At 31.2% G+C, this 21,132-nt stretch overlaps 1 protein-coding gene across 3 annotated transcripts in view; it reads left to right on the top strand.

Moving 5' to 3' along the window:
* The first annotated feature begins 6,198 nt into the window (after positions 1–6,198).
* The window catches only part of LOC143063498 (uncharacterized), a 32,972-nt gene continuing 18,038 nt past the window's right edge, over positions 6,199–21,132 (top strand). For 2 of the 3 annotated variants that reach the window (XM_076235691.1, XM_076235690.1), the window contains exon 1: positions 6,199–6,825. In XM_076235691.1, the coding sequence (XP_076091806.1) occupies positions 6,775–6,825 (51 nt within the window). In that variant the 5' untranslated portion in view covers positions 6,199–6,774. Of the gene's footprint in view, positions 6,826–9,089; positions 9,109–21,132 lie in introns of those variants that run through there. The other variant, XM_076235692.1, reaches the window with a different exon arrangement.

The raw sequence follows: 21,132 nt of genomic DNA, 5'->3' as shown, positions 1-21,132 counted from the left end.
TTTGGTACAGAAGTAGGTTGAAATAATAGAAAAACGACGTCGACTTATTCAAACATTTTGAAATACAATAATCATAGATATATATATATATATATTCTTGATATAAACACTATCTAATAATGTGAAACCAAGGAATCCGCAAAGGGCAACTTTAAAATTTACAGGGCATGGATTACGGGGCCGAGTCCAAAATCAAAACAGTTTGTTACCAAGTAATTCTTTTTTTCAAACAACTAATTCTAAATTCAAAAACTGTTACATGGAACTTTTTTCCATAAATATTATTGTCCCATCTATTCACTTAAAAATACTATAGGGTCAGACTAATTTAAAACATAATATGATCTTGTTACCTATTTTCATTTTTAGATAATTACCTCTCTTTCTATAAGTTATTTACCATCACACGACATCGTCAGGTTAAACTGAAAGAAGCACGAGAGTACATATCTTCTCTGGGTTACTTTTGCAAATGAAGTCTTTGATGCTGATGTATTAAGGGTTCACGTTTCAATGTATTAACTTCGTAATTATGTCAACATAAGTGCAATTACGTGTTTTTAAAAATGTAAATCATGTATGGTAGATAACCAGTACAGACTAAATATCACATGACTAATGATTTCTGAGCTCTGACCCAGGGGACACAAGAGATGTTCCGAAGTTAACGTCTCAATTAGAATCTGGAATGTATATCTTTTAAAACAATCATTTTCTTTGTTTTTACATATCACGTTTATTGAAATTATACATTTTTTTCTAATTAAGAAAGAATATTGATTTCTATCTAAACATGTTAAGTTAATTGAGACAAATGAAATCTGACGTATAATTTGGAATGATCATTCATTCGAAAATGTGCTTATTCTGAGGTTATGTTCGAACTGTATAACAGTATAAATTGGGGTGAACGGTAATAAAGAACAACACACTGAGGGGGCAATTTAAATATGAATGGAAGACAGAAAGATTTAAAAAAAAAGGCGAAAGGTCAAACAAAATTCTATAGTCATCACGCTGAAACTTTAACGATTGACAAACACAGACTCCCACTTATGGTGTACCAAGAAAGGCTTGATATTTCCTTCTGTATTATTGGCCTGTTTCTCATATGTTATAGTTTTACATAATTTTCGTTATAAATAAGGGTTATAAACATTCTGGTATCTGTATCTGTCCGGAATCGGAAGGGTTATTCCGTATCCGGTTTGATAATAACTCTCTCATTTCTTGTCAATGCGGGTAGCAGACGTTAGAACGTAAGTTTCCATAGAAACTATAAAGGACGTTATGTAAATGTTTACAGATCATAACTGCATTTGTGGTATTTAAGGTAGCGCTATAGATGTAGTTTAATACGAATTCGATGATTACATACAAAGGACCGAAAATATTGTCTGGGGTGTAGAAATAAAAATTTGGTGGGGTTGAAAAATATTTGTGGCCGTTCAACCTTCCCTAAACTTTAAACAGTGGTTAATTCAAAATATAAACACTATATAAATCAGTTCGGGAACGCTTTACTCATCAGATCAGCGCTTATAGTTTGTTTGTTTTCCTGGATAAAGATATCTGTATATAGTATTTGATAGGATACTATACTTCATCTTGTTGTAGACCAAAAGTTACCACGCGATGACGTATACATAACTATCCTGTATTAATGAATAAAATTAAACAAAGTCAATACAACTTTGAAAAAATATTTGGAAGTTTTGACATCTTTGTAATTAGCCACATAGATATAATAAAATGTGGTATGAGTGTTAATGGGACAACTATCCATCAAGTAACGATTTGTTAAAGTAAACCATTATAGATCAAAGTACGGCCTTCAACACGGAGACTTGGTTCACACCGAACAGCGAGCTATGAAGCGGTTCACAAAAATGACAAGAACACAAAAACCATTCAAACAAAAAACCAGCGGTCTAATCTAAATAAAAAACGAGAAACACTTGTATGAACCACATAAATCAACATTATATTATCCATTACTTTTTACCTTATTAGCAATATTAATTTTGATTAACCCTGACAAACGGGAGGTTTGAAAGTGGAGTATTTCTCGGAAAGCTGCGTATGATGAATTTCATAAACTTTTTTTATATAAAAAAATCCTCATTATGATTCAGTTGTAATTTAGTTTATTAATATCCTTCCTCTGCATTCGAAGTTTATATCATATAATTATGTGTATCAGTATAAAAATAGGAAGAAGTGGTGTGGTTGTTATTGAGAGAACTATACACCAGAGTTCAAACTGACGAAGATAACTGTAATTATAGATCACCGTGTTGCCTTTAACAATGAGAAAAACTGTCACCGTATAGTTAACAAGTCTTACGGTTTAGTCGCACGATGCGTCTTTTCTGTCTAATTCTTAATGGTTTCGAGATTAAAGAACAACTAAAATAACAAAGAATTGCAAATTATACAGTTCCCAGAGATTGAAAAATAAGAAACAGACATATGTTCGTGTTATACTTAGGGTGTATGGCGCGTAGGCACGAACCTTTTCGCTGGAAAGTTACAAGAGGCGTTCTACGTCTGTTAGAACTTTAACTGTAAAAGCGAACAGGCGTTACCATAGGTTTGAAATATTACGGAAATAGAAAAATAGAACTTTCAGAAAAAAACAAGGTTTGAAATATTACGGAAATAGAAAAATAGAACTTTCAGAAAAAAACATCTCAAAATAGTCATACTCATTAACACCAAAATTACATTTAAAGCAATTAGATATGCTACATATATCCACCCAATCGCTCTATCGACCCATGTAAGTATCTAAAACGTAAATAGAAATATTTATTTTCTAAGCATGTGTTTTCATTGTAAGTGAGATTGATGACAGGCTTATCTTTTATGATGAATTGAATAACGTCGGTTGATTGGACACACAATTGTGAGCATAGATGCCATTGATAGTTATATGCACATCAGAGATTCAGCATGCCAAAACATGTTTGAAACATGCATTATATTGTTTGGTGCATGCTCAGTATGTGTTTAATTTTATGGAACATAATGTGCAGAAGAAAATTGCTCATCATATTTTAACAAATTTGATTATATCTTGTTATTTTTGCATAAATAATCAAGAATCTCCAGGTAATAGGGCTGCATTAAATATTATTAAATGACATTATCAATGACGCTGTAAAAATCTGTTATGGAAAATGCAGTTTACTTTGCCATGTCATAAAAAAAGAAGATGTGGTATGGTTGCCAATGAGACAACTCTTCACAAGAGACCAAAATGACACAGTAAATAACAACTATAGGTCACCGTACGGCCTTCAACAATGAGTAAAGCCCATACCACATAGTCAGTATTACAATTTTTGTTTGCTAAAATGGCGTAAACATGTATACATATCCGAACTTCCAAACGACCAATGTTCGATATTGCAACCCTTTGCTTTTCAGAGTCATTATTCTCTAAATGAACTCAAACAAAATTACTCAAACTAGGCATCAGTAAGCATTTACATATTTTTACTCAATATCATATCATATGATACTAGTTTATGTTTCAAAAATATGGGATAGAAGTTAGGTAAAATCGCTGAAACTGAATAAGATATTAACATTTCTTATGGTGGTTAAACTTTTATGAATTTAGCTTGAAACTGATCCTCTCCTGCCTATCACGATGGACACAACTGTCATAACAATCAAAACAAAAGTCACTAGAGGAGCAAGTACTGCTAGGCTGGTCCTCCTCTCCTTTAAAACATACGGGTATATAAGTCAGAGCCTAACACATTAAGGAAGGGAACCAGTCTACAAGAACTGATTATCCTTTCTGGACACCTGCATACCCCTAACAACCGAAGCTATGTCGTCGGCTCTCCAAACTTTCCTGACGTCATGCGTCTGATTGCCGATGTATGAGCTCTGGTGTTTACATGGAAGTTGATACCTCATGTGTCATATGATTGCAGAAGCAACAAACATTGGAAAAAATGTGTTTGTATCTTCAGCTTTATCGACTTAATTATCATCCGAATGTCCTACATTGTCCTATAGGTAAAAAAGGGGGAAGGAGTAAACTCAAATCTGAGGGATTACAAATGTTGTTTTATGACACTATTACTCATGAACTAAAAGACAAGAATTTGGACAATAACTAGTCAAAACCGATTACGTTCATAGGATAATAGCATATGCCCCAGATACATACCAAAGGTTCAAAATGACAAATTAACCAATTTCAAACAATTTAAAAGAGAAAAACAACGGTTCAATACATAAAACAACAATGGAACAAACATATATGGAGTTCAGCAACCAACGACAACCACTGGATTTAAATAGGCTCATGAAAAATGTGCATGGGTTTGACATGACTATTAGCGGTAAAGCCTAACCTCAACCCGTGACAGCAGTTAAACAACACAACATTGACACAAACTGTGTAAATTCAGTTAACCTGTATTTACACATGACCGTTAATACTATTCATGGTGTAATTTGAAGAGAAAACCGAACAATGGGCACAAGAAACAGCACACACATTTGAAAATTACTTCCGCTTCAGGAGCACTTGAGAACACCTCCAGTTTTTGGTGGGGTTCGTGTTGCTCAGTCTTTAGTTTTCTATGTTGTGTTTTGTATACTATTTGTTTGACTTTTGATCGTCTTTTCTCTTTCTGTCATGGCGATGTCATTTTGTTTTCGATTTATGAATTTAATGTTCCTTTGGTATCTTTCGCCTCTCTTTTAATATAGTTTGTTTGTCTGAAAGAACGTTTTATCCGATTTTGGTACAGCTTAATAAGGAGATAAAAGAATAATATCTGACAAAAGCAATAAATATTTGTCATTCATACTTTATCGGGATACATATCTCATTTACTACCATAATAATGGTTTCAGCTGTTAAGAAATTGGTGAATATAAATTTGTAAACCATGATTAATAAAATATCGTTCAGAAAGGCATTCCGAATGGCGACTACATACTGTTTAATAGCCGAGCTAAATATATTTACTTTGAACAAGGGGATTGAGAAAGGGAATAAAATAGAAAATCCTCTTAATACGATCTGTTGTAAATATTTTGATAGCTAAAGCAAATACGGCGTAAATTGTTGATCATAAATTTCTAAAGAAATGGAGGGGTCTTACAGACACTTAAACAAGGATTACTTAAATTGGTTTCGTTTCCCTGACCTACCTCGATACCAGGTTTTATATAATATTGGTGTTTCGAAGGATAGAATATCGAATAGGCTGTGTGGCAATATTTCAGTTTGACAGTCAATAACGTAGGGACCCTGCTATGAATACGGCCATTAATAATGATGTTCTATACATCTATATTCAATGCAGTGAAATTTGACATTACTGTCTACTGAAATGTCCCATTTAATGGCATCATAAAATTAATTTATTGGCTAACCGCAAAAAAACAATATAATTTTAAGATGCAGAATACAATCAGTATTGCTACACTGTAAAAATATATGACATCATATTTTACGATTTTTATAAATTAATTTGATAATAATTTTGAATGTGCATTCCTCATGCTTCCCTTATTGTTATGTCCGTAGTATAAGAATGTAAGTTCTTTGTATAACTTTCATATATAAGTTTCCTTCTCCCATTCTTTTTGAAAGTAAGGAGATGTGGAATGATTGCAAATGAGACAACTATCCACCAGATTTATGTTAATGTAAGCTACTATAGCAAACAGAATCTATGGTATGTCAATGTGTATTCAACAATGAGCAAAACCAATACCATATATAAGCCTATATTTAATTATATTTTTCTGCAATTTTTGATATTTTAATTATAAGCGTTGCAGTGCATTTACTTTAATATCCATGGCTTTCAATTGCTTATCTTTGAGCGTTCCTGATGCGGATAAATCCGACACACGAAATGTATCAGGTATATATTACAGAAAGATGTTATTTGGTTTATTTATAAAGCAGTGGAATGTAAAACACAGAATATATTAATTAAAAGTAACGAAACATAGACAAAATTTAAAAACTGTCATTACAAATTAAGTGTTAGCACAGGTTAACCCTATCCATTCCCGATAACGATGTTTCAGTGTTATCAATAATTTTAGAAAAAGTCAATATAAGATGCCATAATTGAAAAATAAACAAACTATTACAAGAAGGCTCCTATGATATTATGTTTGCAGTGTCTTCCTTATCAATCAAGCTATTCGTGTCAACGTATTTCGACAGTAATGGGGCGCTTTAATCGGTTTGTTATTAAGGTGGTCGACATGCTATAGGTAGCAGTGTGTTAATACCTATATATTGTAAATACCAACCCATTTTAACCAACTGTGCGTTTAATTCAAACGAAACGTTAATTATCATTGAGAGAAGGGATTTTAACAGACGACAGGAGAAGTGACCGATTACAACGAGACATTTGATTGGTTGAAGTGCTCTTTCGGTTGATCTTTGACCTCTTGTCGTTTTTTTTTTTTATCATTCATTTATTTTTTCAAACGTTTGCACCTGTCCAATGATACACATATCTTTCGAATTTAGTAGTATATTGAATGTAGAAGTCCCACGCAACAAAACCGAGCTGTGGAGCATTTAAAGGATTAATTAAATTTATTTCGATGGATGTTTCGTTGCAGAACCTTTAAAACAGTGGCACATTTTCAAGTTATAATGTTTTTACTTTAAAGTGATATTTAAAAAAAAAAAAGAAAAAAATGTGAATATTATTTAAATTAACTTGGGATGTTTATTTTCTCATTACAATGTTGGATTAATTGTTAACTATGATGATTCAAGAGATAATTTCCACAGTATTGTTACTAGCTGTGATAAAGGTATGGTAAAATTAACATTTTTTTATTTTCCAATAAAAATAATACTTGTATTTGATATTTTTATAGTAATGCTATGTCAAATAAATTTTGGTATTGGTTAATAATGGGGAAAATATTTTTTTATTTTTTCATGACAATTAGATGCATGCTAAAAGTACATTAGTTGAATGTCTAGATAAATGCTAGATGCTCAACTATTTCTAGGTCCGTGATGTTTAGGCATTTCGCTGTCGGTATTTGCGTGCAAAATAATAGTTCTTCCATTTTAATCAACTGAAAGATAATAGTTTTAAGTTTCTATACAAGGATCTATTTGATTTCGCCTTAGCAAGTCTAATTATTATCAGTATGTTTTTTACATGTTTGCACAAACCTCTTTTAATCAATATAAGAGACTATAATATAGTTGACATTCTTGTGTGATTTGTTAAGTAAAAAATCGACCTGCAGTTTAAATGTCTTGTAACCATACTTTTTAATTTTTCCAGTAATATCATATTACATGCACATATATTGATTGTGCTAGATATCTAAGGGATAAATTAAATTGATAAGCATACCAAAATGAACAAATAGTGTCTGGGCAGCCAGTCTGCTAGCAACACTTTTAAAATCCAATCTGTAACCAAGTAGATCAAATTTAATGTACCTTTGGCGCATCTTACACACATATTTGCATTCATGACAAACAATACCAGAAATACCAAACAACGATATGCATGTATGAGAAAATAAATAGAAAAAAGATTAACATTTACTTGGCATTTTCTGTTGATTCAATTGACATTTCATTTGAAATACAGTTGAAGATTAATTGTCATTTAAATACTGCAGGGATTCACATCTTTTCTTTCATTATGCAACAAAATGTCACTTTTAAACGACACTGCAGATTTTATGGAAATAATAAGGAAAAATAAAAAAGATAAAAAAAAATGACATCGATATAAAATTAGGGGATGTGGTATGCTTGCCAATGAGACAACTATCCATCATAGTCTATATTTGCATTGATATAGTTATTTTATTTTCCTAATATTATGACAGAAAGTAAATGTGATCATATAATATACATACATATCAATTGTTATCTTTATTATTCATAATTTTATTGAAGTCTTCGAATATGATTAGATTATATGAATATGACTTGGTTATCATAAGCAAATTATATTTTTATTGTTACGTGAAGTCAGGGTTGGTGCAGACTAAGTGTCAACAGGCCGAGATCTTTACCACAAAGCATAACCTTTCTCATGCAATAAATTCAAATTGTTGCTGATTATATCAGTGGATAAATAAAAATTATATGTAGTTGTTAAGACCACCCCATTCTCGCATCATATGCAAATATAAGCGCCATAAATAATAATAAAAAAAACACCGAGTAGAATAGTGTACCAAATAATACTGTTGAGAAAAGAATATGTGTAGAGATCATAGAGCTACGAACACCATTGTGAATGGTTAACTTGAAAAACCCTCATGATTTTTACAATATGCCGTATTTACGCTTACTTTATATGATAATTGATTTCAGCAGAAATATAGAGAAACCCTTAAACCCATATAATATTATTCAGGATTCGATTTAATGTTCATTTGACACTTTTATTTGACATTTAATATGAGAAACAGTGGACAATATGTGAAACAGAAGGCCTTTATTAAAATGAGAATTCTCATTACATTTTTAATTGCTCAGTATATTGTTTATGTCAAATCGTCTGAAATGTAAGGTTACAAACTTCTCAGGCAAAGGTATGTGGCATATATAAGGCGGTTGTGGCTATAACCTTTAGCTGTTATGCCCCTACTGAAAACATTATTTATATGTGTAACTGACGCGTTTTTCTGTGTTTGTGTTAGACCAAATAATTGAAATTCTAGGATATTTTAGACTAGATAAACGTCTTACCAAACTTATGTGACAAACACATGGTGTCTGGGTCGAAGCAAATGGAGGTTATTTTACAAACACATGTTATTTGTAAGGAAATAAGTACTATACGAGTTCTTTAAATGTTAGTGTAGTCTTACATATGTTTTTTTGCACAATAGTTATAAAGTACGATTGTTTTTACCTTTTGACATAACATATAAATGAATTTCGTGTGTGTTCAATGGCATTTTGTCTTGTAAGAACAACTTGAACGAACTAGAAATGTGTTTGTAGTATTTACGTATAATGAAAGAATTTGTCAGTTGACGAAACCAATAACAAAAGTAAGAAGATGATAGCGGTAATGACAAAAACAGGCGCGTTTCACATGATTTATAATGGTAAGATGAAACGAAATGATTTATATTCTACCAAAATATTCACTTTATCACTAGAGAATGGTAATAGAATTGAAGACTTTAATGACTTATTTCATCAATTATCGCCATAGATTATAGATGCCAAGTACATTTTAATGAAGAAAAATTCATATTTTATCATGTAGATTATTTAAATGGGCACTACCAGAAATATTAAATATATATTTTGATTTTTATCACTTATATGAATTTTATCATTAACAATTAAACATATAGTCCACTGCTATGTGAATCCATCTCAAAACTTTGAAAAGTATACTAAATCAGTTGGTACTGAATCCGCAATTTGGCTATGACAAAATGAGGAATTGATTGAAAATGTGTTATTCTCTACAAAATGTTTTCTCTTGAATGTTTTGCCTCTCTCAATAAACTGTTATATCTGCTTTCAATAATCGACCGTAGTGATACAATGAATTGAACGAATTTAGATAAAAAAGAAATGCACTGTATTCCATTAAAAATCGGAAATAGATGTTCAGTGTTCAAATTGAAAGAAATAAATTATGTTATCCCTTTTACATCTAATTTTCTCTTTCATAAATTATCAACAAAAATATTTCTGAGCTTCAGTGATTTTAATCAAATTTCATACCTATAATTGATGTGCAATCTCATCGTTTCGCCACTTAAAATATTTTGAGTAAGTTAATTATCTTTCTAGATTACACTTTTACCAATCTGAAGATGTACTTTTTGACCTTGTTTTTTCTTTAAAACCGCGATATGAAGCCATTTAAAGATATTATATACTGTTGATTACGGTTTATTTTCATTTCTTATAAACTGCATATCATTTTGTATTATTAAGATAACAGATCTGTTTATTTTCATCAAAGATATGTATATACAAGCTCTTTATATACTGTCAACATGTGACTCAACCGTCAATTGCAAGCACTTCGCCTTCGAAATGCCATTGGTGCCCTAAAAAGGGATTTGTGTATAAAAAAAGCCTTTGTTTTCCAATATGTTCATAAGGTTTTCATTATGTTTGTTTTGTCTATGTATTTGCCATAACCAAAATTGTTTTTTGTTTGTTTTGCAAATAAAGAATACTATGTTAAGAGTCCAAATTAACCTTGTATAACCTTCTTTATTGGGGGTAGGGGTTAAAAAAAGGGGGTTGACGACCTACACTGTTACTATTAAAACCTCAGCCCTGTTATATGCTGTTGACAGTTCAAAATTTAATCGGCTTTGATAGTGATATTCCAATTATGCAATCAGTCATACTGAGAACTCATAATTATTCAGTGATACATCATTACATTAAAACGGATGTGTTGAATTGTAAAAATAGCTAATATATTAAAATATGGTTAATATTAATGTTATGAATGTACTAACTAACTCCGACTGTAATATTTTCACATATATATGCATTGTTTGTTATATACATTCTTGTATCATATTCAACAATACAATTGTACCGAGTACGTGTTAAATTGACAAGAACCATATTGAAATAGTACGAGACTTGAGAAAAGCCCATCTCAGTTAACAAGATGACATAGCGATTCAGACAATAGTATGACTTCTCCTTAGTCAACTTAACCAAAAGTTTTCTATTCAAAGATTTAAACGATCTTTTAAATACTATATAAATCTTTTAATCCAATTTCATATTTTTTATACCTTGGTCAATTAAAAGTGAGAAAATTTTCAACACCAAAATATAATCTCAAAGAATGCCAGTTTCTTCGCTTTGGTAAACTAACTAACGAACAAAAAATATTGAAAGCGTGTGAAAAGCATCGCTTAATTTAAGAGAACAATTGTGTCAAGTTTCAATTGAAAATGAACGCGAATTTTGTATGGCATTTTTTCTTAAATTACATGTTAAACGGTTTAGAATAATATTTACACAACCAAACGCGAATAAAAGGAAAGTAAAACGTAGGTATTTAATAAGACATTAAAAATAGTATGAATATTTAGATTAATATGTTTGTCGTAATGATAGAAATTTACGTTATATCAATATATTCTGGTTATTATTCATTTACTACATATTTGTCATTATTTGTCAGTTGTAGGAGATTTATTTCTATTTATTTAGACATAAAACTGTCCCGTCAATATTGTTTCTTGTTGAAACATACATTACATACTTAGTGCTAATTTGATTTGTAATTATACGTCGGTGTATTTGTGAACACCGTAATATACATTTTCCTTTTTATTATTCATGTGTAATAGACTTAAGACAACCGTTCTATAGAGCTGTTCAATGAAAATTCATTGCGTATTATTCTGTATAATTGGAACTCTTATATAATGTACAAGATTCCAAGATTGGGTTTTTTTTCTGTAATTCCATTTCAATTATATGTAAATTGCTTTATTAATTGTTCCTTGTAACAGAGGAATGAAAGTGCATTCGGATAATGTACATTTATGTCGTATTCGCAACAGTAAGAGCGAAATGATTTATTCGACGGATTGTGTTTTGTGAATGTCAATATAACGTCTCATTATAAAAAAGTTCGACCAGGAGAGCAGTCTTATTTACAACCAACAGTTTTAAAGAAATGATCAGTTACGTATGCGTTTGTTAGATTCGTTGTTTGTGCCAACGCCTGTTTGTTAGTGTAGATTTATGTAGACCTCTACAGCTATCTTTTTGTTACTTAGTACGTGTATCGTTTGGTTGCTGTCTCATTGGCGTATACACTGCATGTCCTTGGTTTTTAATCCTAATCTTTTTATATGTGCAGTTGGCTTTAACGTTATTAAGAAGATCCGGTTTCTCATAATTCGTTTACAAACTTCAAAACACACAACTGATCTGTTAATCACGTACTCTTAATTCTGACAACATGCGTCTATTTATTGAATCAAGTTTATAATGCAAAATTTATCTGCAGATTCGCATCAGGGAGTAAAATTGTCAAAACTATCAAATGTGCAACACAGGATGTGTTTCATCTCTATACAACCGTATTTCACCTCTGTCTGCGGATAGTTTTGGTTCAAATCTAAACCTGTTCTTCATAAATAAAGTTCATGAGGTGACTAATTAATGGAACTGCATCAAAGCAGATAGTTCTGTTGTATCTTCCTTTAATCAAAAACTACTTGGCTAAAACATACGGCGAATCACATTCTATTGCTTCAAATAAAAATACTTAAATCTAAATGCATGCAGCTAAATCTCATTAAATGTGGAATATAGGTGATGTAACAATCACTTATTATCTGGAGATTTGTGGCAAACTCCAATGTACTTTTAGTATATAGGTAAAAGACTTTTACATATGATCTCAAAATAGCGGCTCATTCTATGTTGGTTTTAGAAAGGAATACAAAAGTTAGAAAATATTTACATATCTTGATAAATAATCTATGATGCAGCTTTGCGTATGTTTGTTTGTTGTTTCATTGCCATACTTGTTGTGATATTTGTTTACTGTCTTTCTGCATGTCATTAGAGTAAATGTTATATAAACAGCAATTACTATTCAATTTGTAACTCTAAAATACTATTGCTATGAGCTTCCGTAGTTTTACAATGCAATACAACTCCTACTTTCTCAACAATCTCTAAACTTTTATAATTTCAAATACTTTATTGCCATATGAATTTAAAAAAAAACATGATCTGTGACAAACATAACATATATACAAAAACAAACAATATAATATTAAAATAGCAGTTCAAATTATTGTTTTGGGTCACCCGTCCTCAGTTCTAATGACTGTCTTATAAAGGAAACTGCATTTTAAGTTTTAGCATGTCATCTTTAGCAGTATCTTTTCACTCCGAATTGATTTTCATGGTGACAAATATATTTTCTATATAGGTTTAAATAAAAAGCATTTCCTTGAAACATATCATGCGTATTTTCCAAAGCAGGAGTATATACAATTTAGTCTCAGAGAATTTAGTAATATAAAGAGTATAAATAGTGGATGAATTGGAATGTTTATATCGGAGGTCAATGTATCATGTATTGTTTATATATGAATAAGATAAGACAGCATTAAGCTTATCTACAACACTGCTCCACCTGTCAGTGTGTCAGAATATATCGGAAGCCTTTTTACTTAGGGTCGTATTACGCCAATAACTTAGAACCATGTAACACAGCATATACATAATGAAATAAAATAATATGATCTTCAGTATTTGGCTGTCATGATTGATGTCCAGGTCTCTGATAACTGATTACAGAACGTTTTTGTTGTAGTCAAAACTAGAATGGGTTTAGTGTGAAATAAAGGTTCGGTTCTAAAAAAATGTCATTTGAATATACAATTTAAATTGTGTACATGTACTCTTTTATTTATTACTTTTTCAACAGAGAAATTAATTGTGGCATATAAATATAAAACTGTTTGAAATTATTAATCTATCAGCTAAATTATTCATCGAATATTACCAAGATTCTGTTACATAGAGTTACAGTTAGAGTCAGCACATTAGCTGAACAAAACATAATAAATATCACATCGAATTCTTAATTTCGATAGACAAACCAAGGAGGTACTATAAGTATCAAATAATCTCTTTTGGGCAAACGAATAGTGCTCAACATGTTCATCTCTTTTCCTCTTGGCTACTGTTTCATCTGATCTTTTCCATATATGGTATTATGTTCCACCTATATGGTTTCGTCTATCCGTTTCACGGACAGTGGCTTACGAAATGGTTGGAACACACTATCATGACTTTGATCAGGATCTGCTCACCCTTCCAGAGCACATGAGTTCACCCCCAGTAATTGGTGGGGTTCGTGTTGCTCAGTCTTTATTTGTCTATGTTGTGTTTTGTGTACTATTGTTCGTTTGTTTGTCTTTCTTTTGTAGACATGGCGTTGTCAGCTGATTTTTTTTCTTTTATGAGTTTGAATGTCCCTCTGATATCTTTTGCCCCTCTTTTAAATTAATCAATGAGAATATACAATCCGTTAAAAAAATAGTGTACAGTAGTTTGTTACAAGGTTAAAACACTTGGAATGTGTACATATATATATAGATTTGTTCTGTGATTGCTTTGATTGGTTGCTGTATGACTGAGTGACATCTGCAATACCAACAGCTATGTCGTCTGCTTGTTCTTATATCACTCTTGGTGACAGGAAGGCAAAATAACTTGAAACCAAAATGTCAAGCAGTTTAATTTTTTGACAAAACACCTTTAAACAATCAAGATGATATCAGATAGCTGACAAAGTTACCAAACTGTGTATTTTATTACATCATAAAATACAAGCGCCAAACTTTGCAGTCATACTCAACTGTTTTATATCATTTTAATGAGAGTGTTGCGTTTCTGATGACATTAAGTATACTTAATATGATATAATAAATGCATACAATCGACCATATTTGTTATAAAAAGCTCAAAGCTGGAGAGCAATGAAATCATCCTATCATATTAAAATGACAAATATAATACAATAAAGTGTGAAGAAACACTTGCAGTTTTTTAACTTACGAGTTTGATTGTCCCTTTGGTACCTTCTCTTTTTGTTTAAAAAAATATCACATGTGTAATTGGAATAATAAAACAGAACATGAACAAAACGACTATGTTTATTTGTATAAATGTTATTTACAGATATGCAAAACATATTTTAATACTATGTCAGCTTGCATGGTCCTCCCCTCTTTGAATTGCCTTGGAGTACGGGTTTTCTATGTAGATATACCATTGGCGGATCCAGGGGGGGGGGGGGTTCCGGGGGTTGCAACCCCCCTTTTTTTGGCCGCTCAATGCATTTGAATGGGGACATATAGTCGGAACCCCCCCCTTTTTTGTCCTGGATTGGGACCCCCCTTTTTTAAAATGGCTGGATCCGCCCCTGTATATACTATTTGTCACAAATATAAATGTTGTTTAAACATCACCGATATGAAGAAACTAACTGAGGCCATCACTTACGAATTCTAGGGTCATCAAATTGGTTGATTGTTACATGTTCAAATCTCATATTTAGAGACATGCTGAGATTTGTGCAATTCAGACTGTCTCCACTTTAATATTTGAATGTGTGATATTTGACCAGACTAGTGTGAATTGGATATACATGTATATACTTATTTATATAGTTGGTTCTAGACAGGTCTTTGATCGTATGGTTTCATTTAACTTGCGAAGCAAACTTTCAGTTTTGATTGTTTGCGTTCATTGAAGTTTATCTTTTAAAGTTGAATCTACTAGTTAGAAGGTCAGGGGTATCGACTGTGTAATAATATAATTAGCATTGGCGGATCCAGGGGGGGGAGGGGGGTTCCGGGGGTTGGAACCCCCCTTTTTTTTGCCGATCAATGCATTTGAATGGGAGCATATAGTTGGAACTCCCCCTTTACTCTGGGTTGGGAACCTCCCCTTTTTATAATGGCTGGATCCGCCCCTGATTAGACTAAAAAAGGAAACCATGTATTACCCTCCATCACTTTGCTCTTTGTACAATACATATTTTAAAGATAAACAAATGATATCCGTCTTTGAGATGAAAGCAGAACGAAGATAAACGTACAACAGCGAGATTGTTACACAACTGTAAGGGTCATTAACATCATCTAATTCGCTTTCATATGATATGATTTATTTGGAGTCAAATTGGAATATTCATTGTTTGGTGGAAAATATGTAGCGCGCTTCTTTTTCGGTAATAGTGGTATAATTTCAAATAAAACTCCCACATTACTTAAGACGAAGATTATTATAGTTGTGATTGGTTTTTGTATACTATGAAAGTTTTTCATGTGAGTTAAAGGATTGGACATATTTCTCTCTCTGTCCCTCTTAAACTAGTCTATAAATTGTATTGCATTTGATATCTGCATTATTAATGATCCCCCAAATTGTATAATGATATAAAGTTGAGTAAAATCAGGTATTCGCGTATACTATAAGAGACACTCCATGTACATGTAATATCAAAATAAAGTCGAGTCTTTTGTATGCATATAGTGAACATATTAAGAGTTCATACGAGAAAATCAAAGCAATCTTTAAAATATTTGAACCCTATAATGTTAGTTTATGTATAATTATAGAATTTCTGTGATTAATTTGATAACCGTTTTGAATAAAACTTTTGATCTATAAATGTTAAAAAAAATACAACAAATTAACGATAAAATTCTTTCCGACAAGCCTTTTTAATAGGAATTTCACAACCATTTTTTTTACAAAGAGTATTTAATTGCAATGCATTCATTCACTAATCGTCGCTTTATAGAAGTCTTAGATAACGTCACGTTCTATTTTCTGCTTAGTTGATTCGATTTCTTTCATTTTATAAATGTTGGTAAATGTTTTATAATTTTATGAATGAAATCGCTGAAACCTAAGAAAAGTGAAAGATATATTACGATAAAAGGTAAAATGTCTTAGTGCAGTAATCTCTACTTTTGATTCGGTATGCAGAAATCTCTACTTTTGATTCGGTACGCAGAAATCTCTACTTTTGATTCTGTATGCAGACGTCTATAAAATAAAAACATTGTGTACATGATTCAATGTGTATCAACCAGATATGTATACGATACAAAAGTCACAGCATTCATTTTAAGAACACGTACAAAACGGAAATGAATTTATTGAACTTGATCAAGGTTATTTCTTTTATTCTTTGCTAGATGGATACAATGAGTTGTTTTCCACTGACGAATAAAATTCCAAAACAGGTTCAAGATTTCAAGAATTTGTATACAATCACTCATTCGATAGAAAAGTATTTATTTTGGTGTTTTGTAATGTTTAAGGTGGTACCTAACACTACAGGGAGATAACTCTGTAAAGTCAGCTTAACGTTTTGATTACGTTGTGTTGTAAAGGGAATATTAAGCTTCTTAATGATCAAAATTGGAGTTTGTCAAACTACTATATAACCAGTGTAATTTTTCTGACAAAACGGTTGGTTCAAAATTTTTGAAATATTTATATTTTTTTTGAAGGGTTTAAGTAAATTCTTTGACAAAATTTTATTAAAATTAAACAAGCCAAATTAATTTTAGTGAAAGTGTTGGGTACCACAAATATCTTGCTTTATGCTGACTATTCATAAATAAAAAGAATAGGAAGAAGAACATTTGGCTGATTGTCGTGTCAAATAACATCCGGGTTGGTTACTAATTCATAAGAAATAGAAATGAATTAGTTTCCCCAATACCTGCTTATGTCTCTCATTACGTTTTCGTCTATGGAGAAATTATTTACCTTTTGTTCAAATGCGTTTGCACCTGGAAAATGTTTTCTTTCATTGAAAAGAACATACGAACTACATGTTTGCCATTGTAAATAAATCTCTTGGATGTTTATTTTGAGCAGTAATGAATAGGTTAGGTTACAGTAGATCGCCTTGTATTATACCGACGTCACATAAATTATAATCTCGTTTTCAATGTAATTTCACAAGGGGTGGTTTGTTTTTTTCTGAGTATATCGGGTTACCTTAACATCGAGGATGAAATTTACAGTTCGGTTAGCTAAAAAAAAAAGTCATGTCTTTTTTATGTGTTATAATTTGAATTAAGACTTCCAGTATATTAACCTATACATTCCCAGTTTGCTTTTATATTATAACAGTTTTTGTATAGGCAAAGCATATAGTTTTTTCACTTTGTCCTTGAAGGAAACCTACATGTAATTCACGAATTTACAAACACGTTTACAAACACTACTCTAGAATTAAGATCAATATACATTGTACATTAGGCAGCAACCATTTGATTTTCTAGGGGGGGGGGGGGGGGGGGTGGCTATGGTTTTTTTTTGGAAAAAAAAAGTTTGTTTCCAGTTTTTGGAGAAAAAAATAATTTGTTTTTGATTCTGAGAAAAAAAAATTGTTTGTTTCACCCTCAGCTGCCACTATATTTAATGCTAAAATTGAAAGAAAAAAATTGTTTTCGACTTGTCGCGAAAAAATTTGTCCAGAAAAAAAAACCATAGCCCCCCCCCCCCCCCAGAAAATCAAATGGTTGCTGCCTTATAAGCACAAAGATAGTAGGTTTTCTTTGGGCTTTGGGAAAACCCGTTCACTATATATATGAAACGAAAGTGCTATATGAAATCCCTAGTTCAAAAACATGAGTTTCCCAATGAATATATGATTTGGTGCATAGCGACATATGCACCAAAGTATTACCCTTTGTTTTTTTTGTTTTTTGTTTTATTTTTAACTGTCTTCATAATCAATTTCGTAAGTGATTTAATAAAGATAAAGACATTTATTGACATCTTATCAACTTTTGACATCATTCATCATATATCTATTCAATGGTTTATTTTATTTGTTTTGCTACTTACTCTTATTGTTTCAAGTAACTCTTTACGATTAAAAAAAAAAGATCCGGAATAGTTTCATACTGAGCGTTAATATTCGAATTGCTATAATGTTTGTTAAGAATATGTAATTTTGATACTTAAAGCAGCTCTTGACATTCTACATCTATTACGGATAAGATCATCATAAGTGTATCTAGGTTTTATTGGAAAAAATCTTCAATTCCGGTCTGCAACCAATTTGCCTGTCTTCTTTTATCTCGTGTTAGAATACTTATCAGTAATTTGTTATTTAGGCATATCAGCAGGTTATAAACGGAGAAATTAATAATTTTAAGCTTTTATAAATTACCCAGGTGTTCTATGATTGTAACGTTTATATAGAAAGTTTTTTTTTAAGATGCCACACACACAAGTTTATTTAATTTGTTTCTATGTTGTATGCATGCACGGGTTATGATCATAATGTGGTGATTATTATTATACAAGTACACGTTAATAAAACTCACTCACTGCATAGAAGTCTGTAAGATACCAAATTATGAAAGTAAGAACACCGAATTGACCATTTTCATATTACCGACTTTTGACTCCTAGGTTATGATGTTATAAACTATTAGGTTATGATATCCGTATCATGTCGCTTCATATGAAAATCCCAATACCAAGTCAGAAATATGACAGTTGTATTCGTTTGATTGATGTGTTCGAGCTTTTGATTTTCCATTTGTTAATGGATTTTCTATTTTGATTGATTGGTGGTGTTTAATGCCACTTTTAAGCGTCACTTTTTCGGTCAGTTTTAATGGGTGGAGGAAGCCGGAATGCTTGGAGAAATTCACCGACCTTCGATAGGAAAACTGTCAATACTATAAGCAATAAAGATTAGAGTCGCGTGCACCCATACGAGCGGGGTTCGAACTCACAACTTTTTTTTTTTTAAATTTTCCTTGGAGTTTGTTTTATTTTGTTGTTTATTTCCTTTTTAAAAAACGATTTTTCAAGCTATATCAGATCCAAGTTAAAATTCAAGTTGGGATTTTATAATACTACTAATGAATCCCAATGTATGCACCTTATCATGTGTCTTACTTTATTCTTGATCGAACATGGAATATCAACAATATAATCTTACGTTTTTAAATAGAGAAATAGGTTACCAGTATAGTAATACTCGCAGCGTATATATAATACATTTTAGATTACCAGAACTTGTGAAATGCATGAAAGTATGTTATTGCGCACAGCGATTTCCTTTTCTCCTGTCAATCAAAAGTAGCAAGTCATTCGTTGTAAACATTACTTATAATCATGAGCAAAACTGGAAAAAATGGTCTTAAAATAAACAGTGAAAATAACAACTTCACAACACCACCCCAAAAATAAAAACAAACAAAAACAAAAACAACTGTTTATGATAACAACACTTCATAATAAATGAGAAAAACACAGTGTAACTTCTGTAATGTGAAATAATAAAGGCACATGATTTGATGTAAAATTAAAGTTTTTTTTCTGATTTCATTTAATTTGGATGCTTTATATCAAATAATATGACTAACAATATCAAATTTGAGGAAAACAATGTCTTTGCTTGTAATGGGAGTCTAGACAACAACATTTGTAATCATTAGTTTTCTTGTTGACTATGAATCAGCAGAACTTAATGTTTAAAATCAGTCTCTACTTTCAAATAAAAATGACTAAACAAAAATAGTACAAACTGATTGAATTAAAGACTGTTTAAAACCACAAGTATTGTTACGTTTCGAGATAACAGTAAACTATTTAAACTATTCATTCAAATGAATGAAATTGGCATAAAAGAAATTTGTTAATTTTTGTATACTATAAATCTGTAATTGAAAGGACAACTAGCATACTAGAAAGACATTCTTTTATATTATAAATTGACTTTTAAAATTGAAATTTTGTCTTTATGTTCTAACGTATTGGTAAAAACCTAAATATTTTGTAACTAGCATATATGTATAGGACACGTCATGTCGTATAATAAAAATACCAACATCACCTTAGTAAGTTACATACACACCAAAAGGGAAGAATGAAATACAAAAAAACTTTAACCCCATAGTTTTATGAAACATTTTACAGAAACAGGAAAATACAGAAAGTCAAGCTTGAGCAAAAAGAAAATATTTTTTAAAAAGCCAACACATTCATGTATTGAATCTTTAAATTACCTCTACATAATACTTCTTAACTGCAATATGTTTGAGATAATAAAACTATTTCAGATACTCCATTGATCTATTTCCGTCACTGCAATGACCTATTTTAGACAATCCAACTGGTCTATTTCAGTCGCTCAAATGTTTTTTTTTTCAGACATTCCAAGTCCAAGGTTGAAACACAATAAAACCAGACTGAACCGCGCAAATTTTGGCTGACCTTTGCTTTTCAATAGTCTATGCATTTATCTGCCATACTGTCGGTACCAAGCGTACTTGATGCAACGAAATTCTTATCATAACTTTTATCTTACAATCTTTATGTTGTATCATATTAAAAAATATTTCAGCCTTTAACTGTCTTTCAATTTTATGTTTCACTCTTGTCTTTTATAACATATCCCTGTCTTGGTTGAACTTATCTTATATTCATGATGATGTTTCAAATGACTAAATCATGTTTCAAATCAATATTAACAGTATAAAATTACGTTTATCAAATTTTATATCTAAGTTAGCTGTCTTCAATTTAACAGAAGAAGGAAGATTATT

This window comes from Mytilus galloprovincialis, chromosome 2, assembly GCF_965363235.1.
Source record: "Mytilus galloprovincialis chromosome 2, xbMytGall1.hap1.1, whole genome shotgun sequence".
NCBI classification, from domain to species: domain Eukaryota; kingdom Metazoa; phylum Mollusca; class Bivalvia; order Mytilida; family Mytilidae; genus Mytilus; species Mytilus galloprovincialis.
This window is presented reverse-complemented; position numbering and strand designations above follow the sequence as displayed.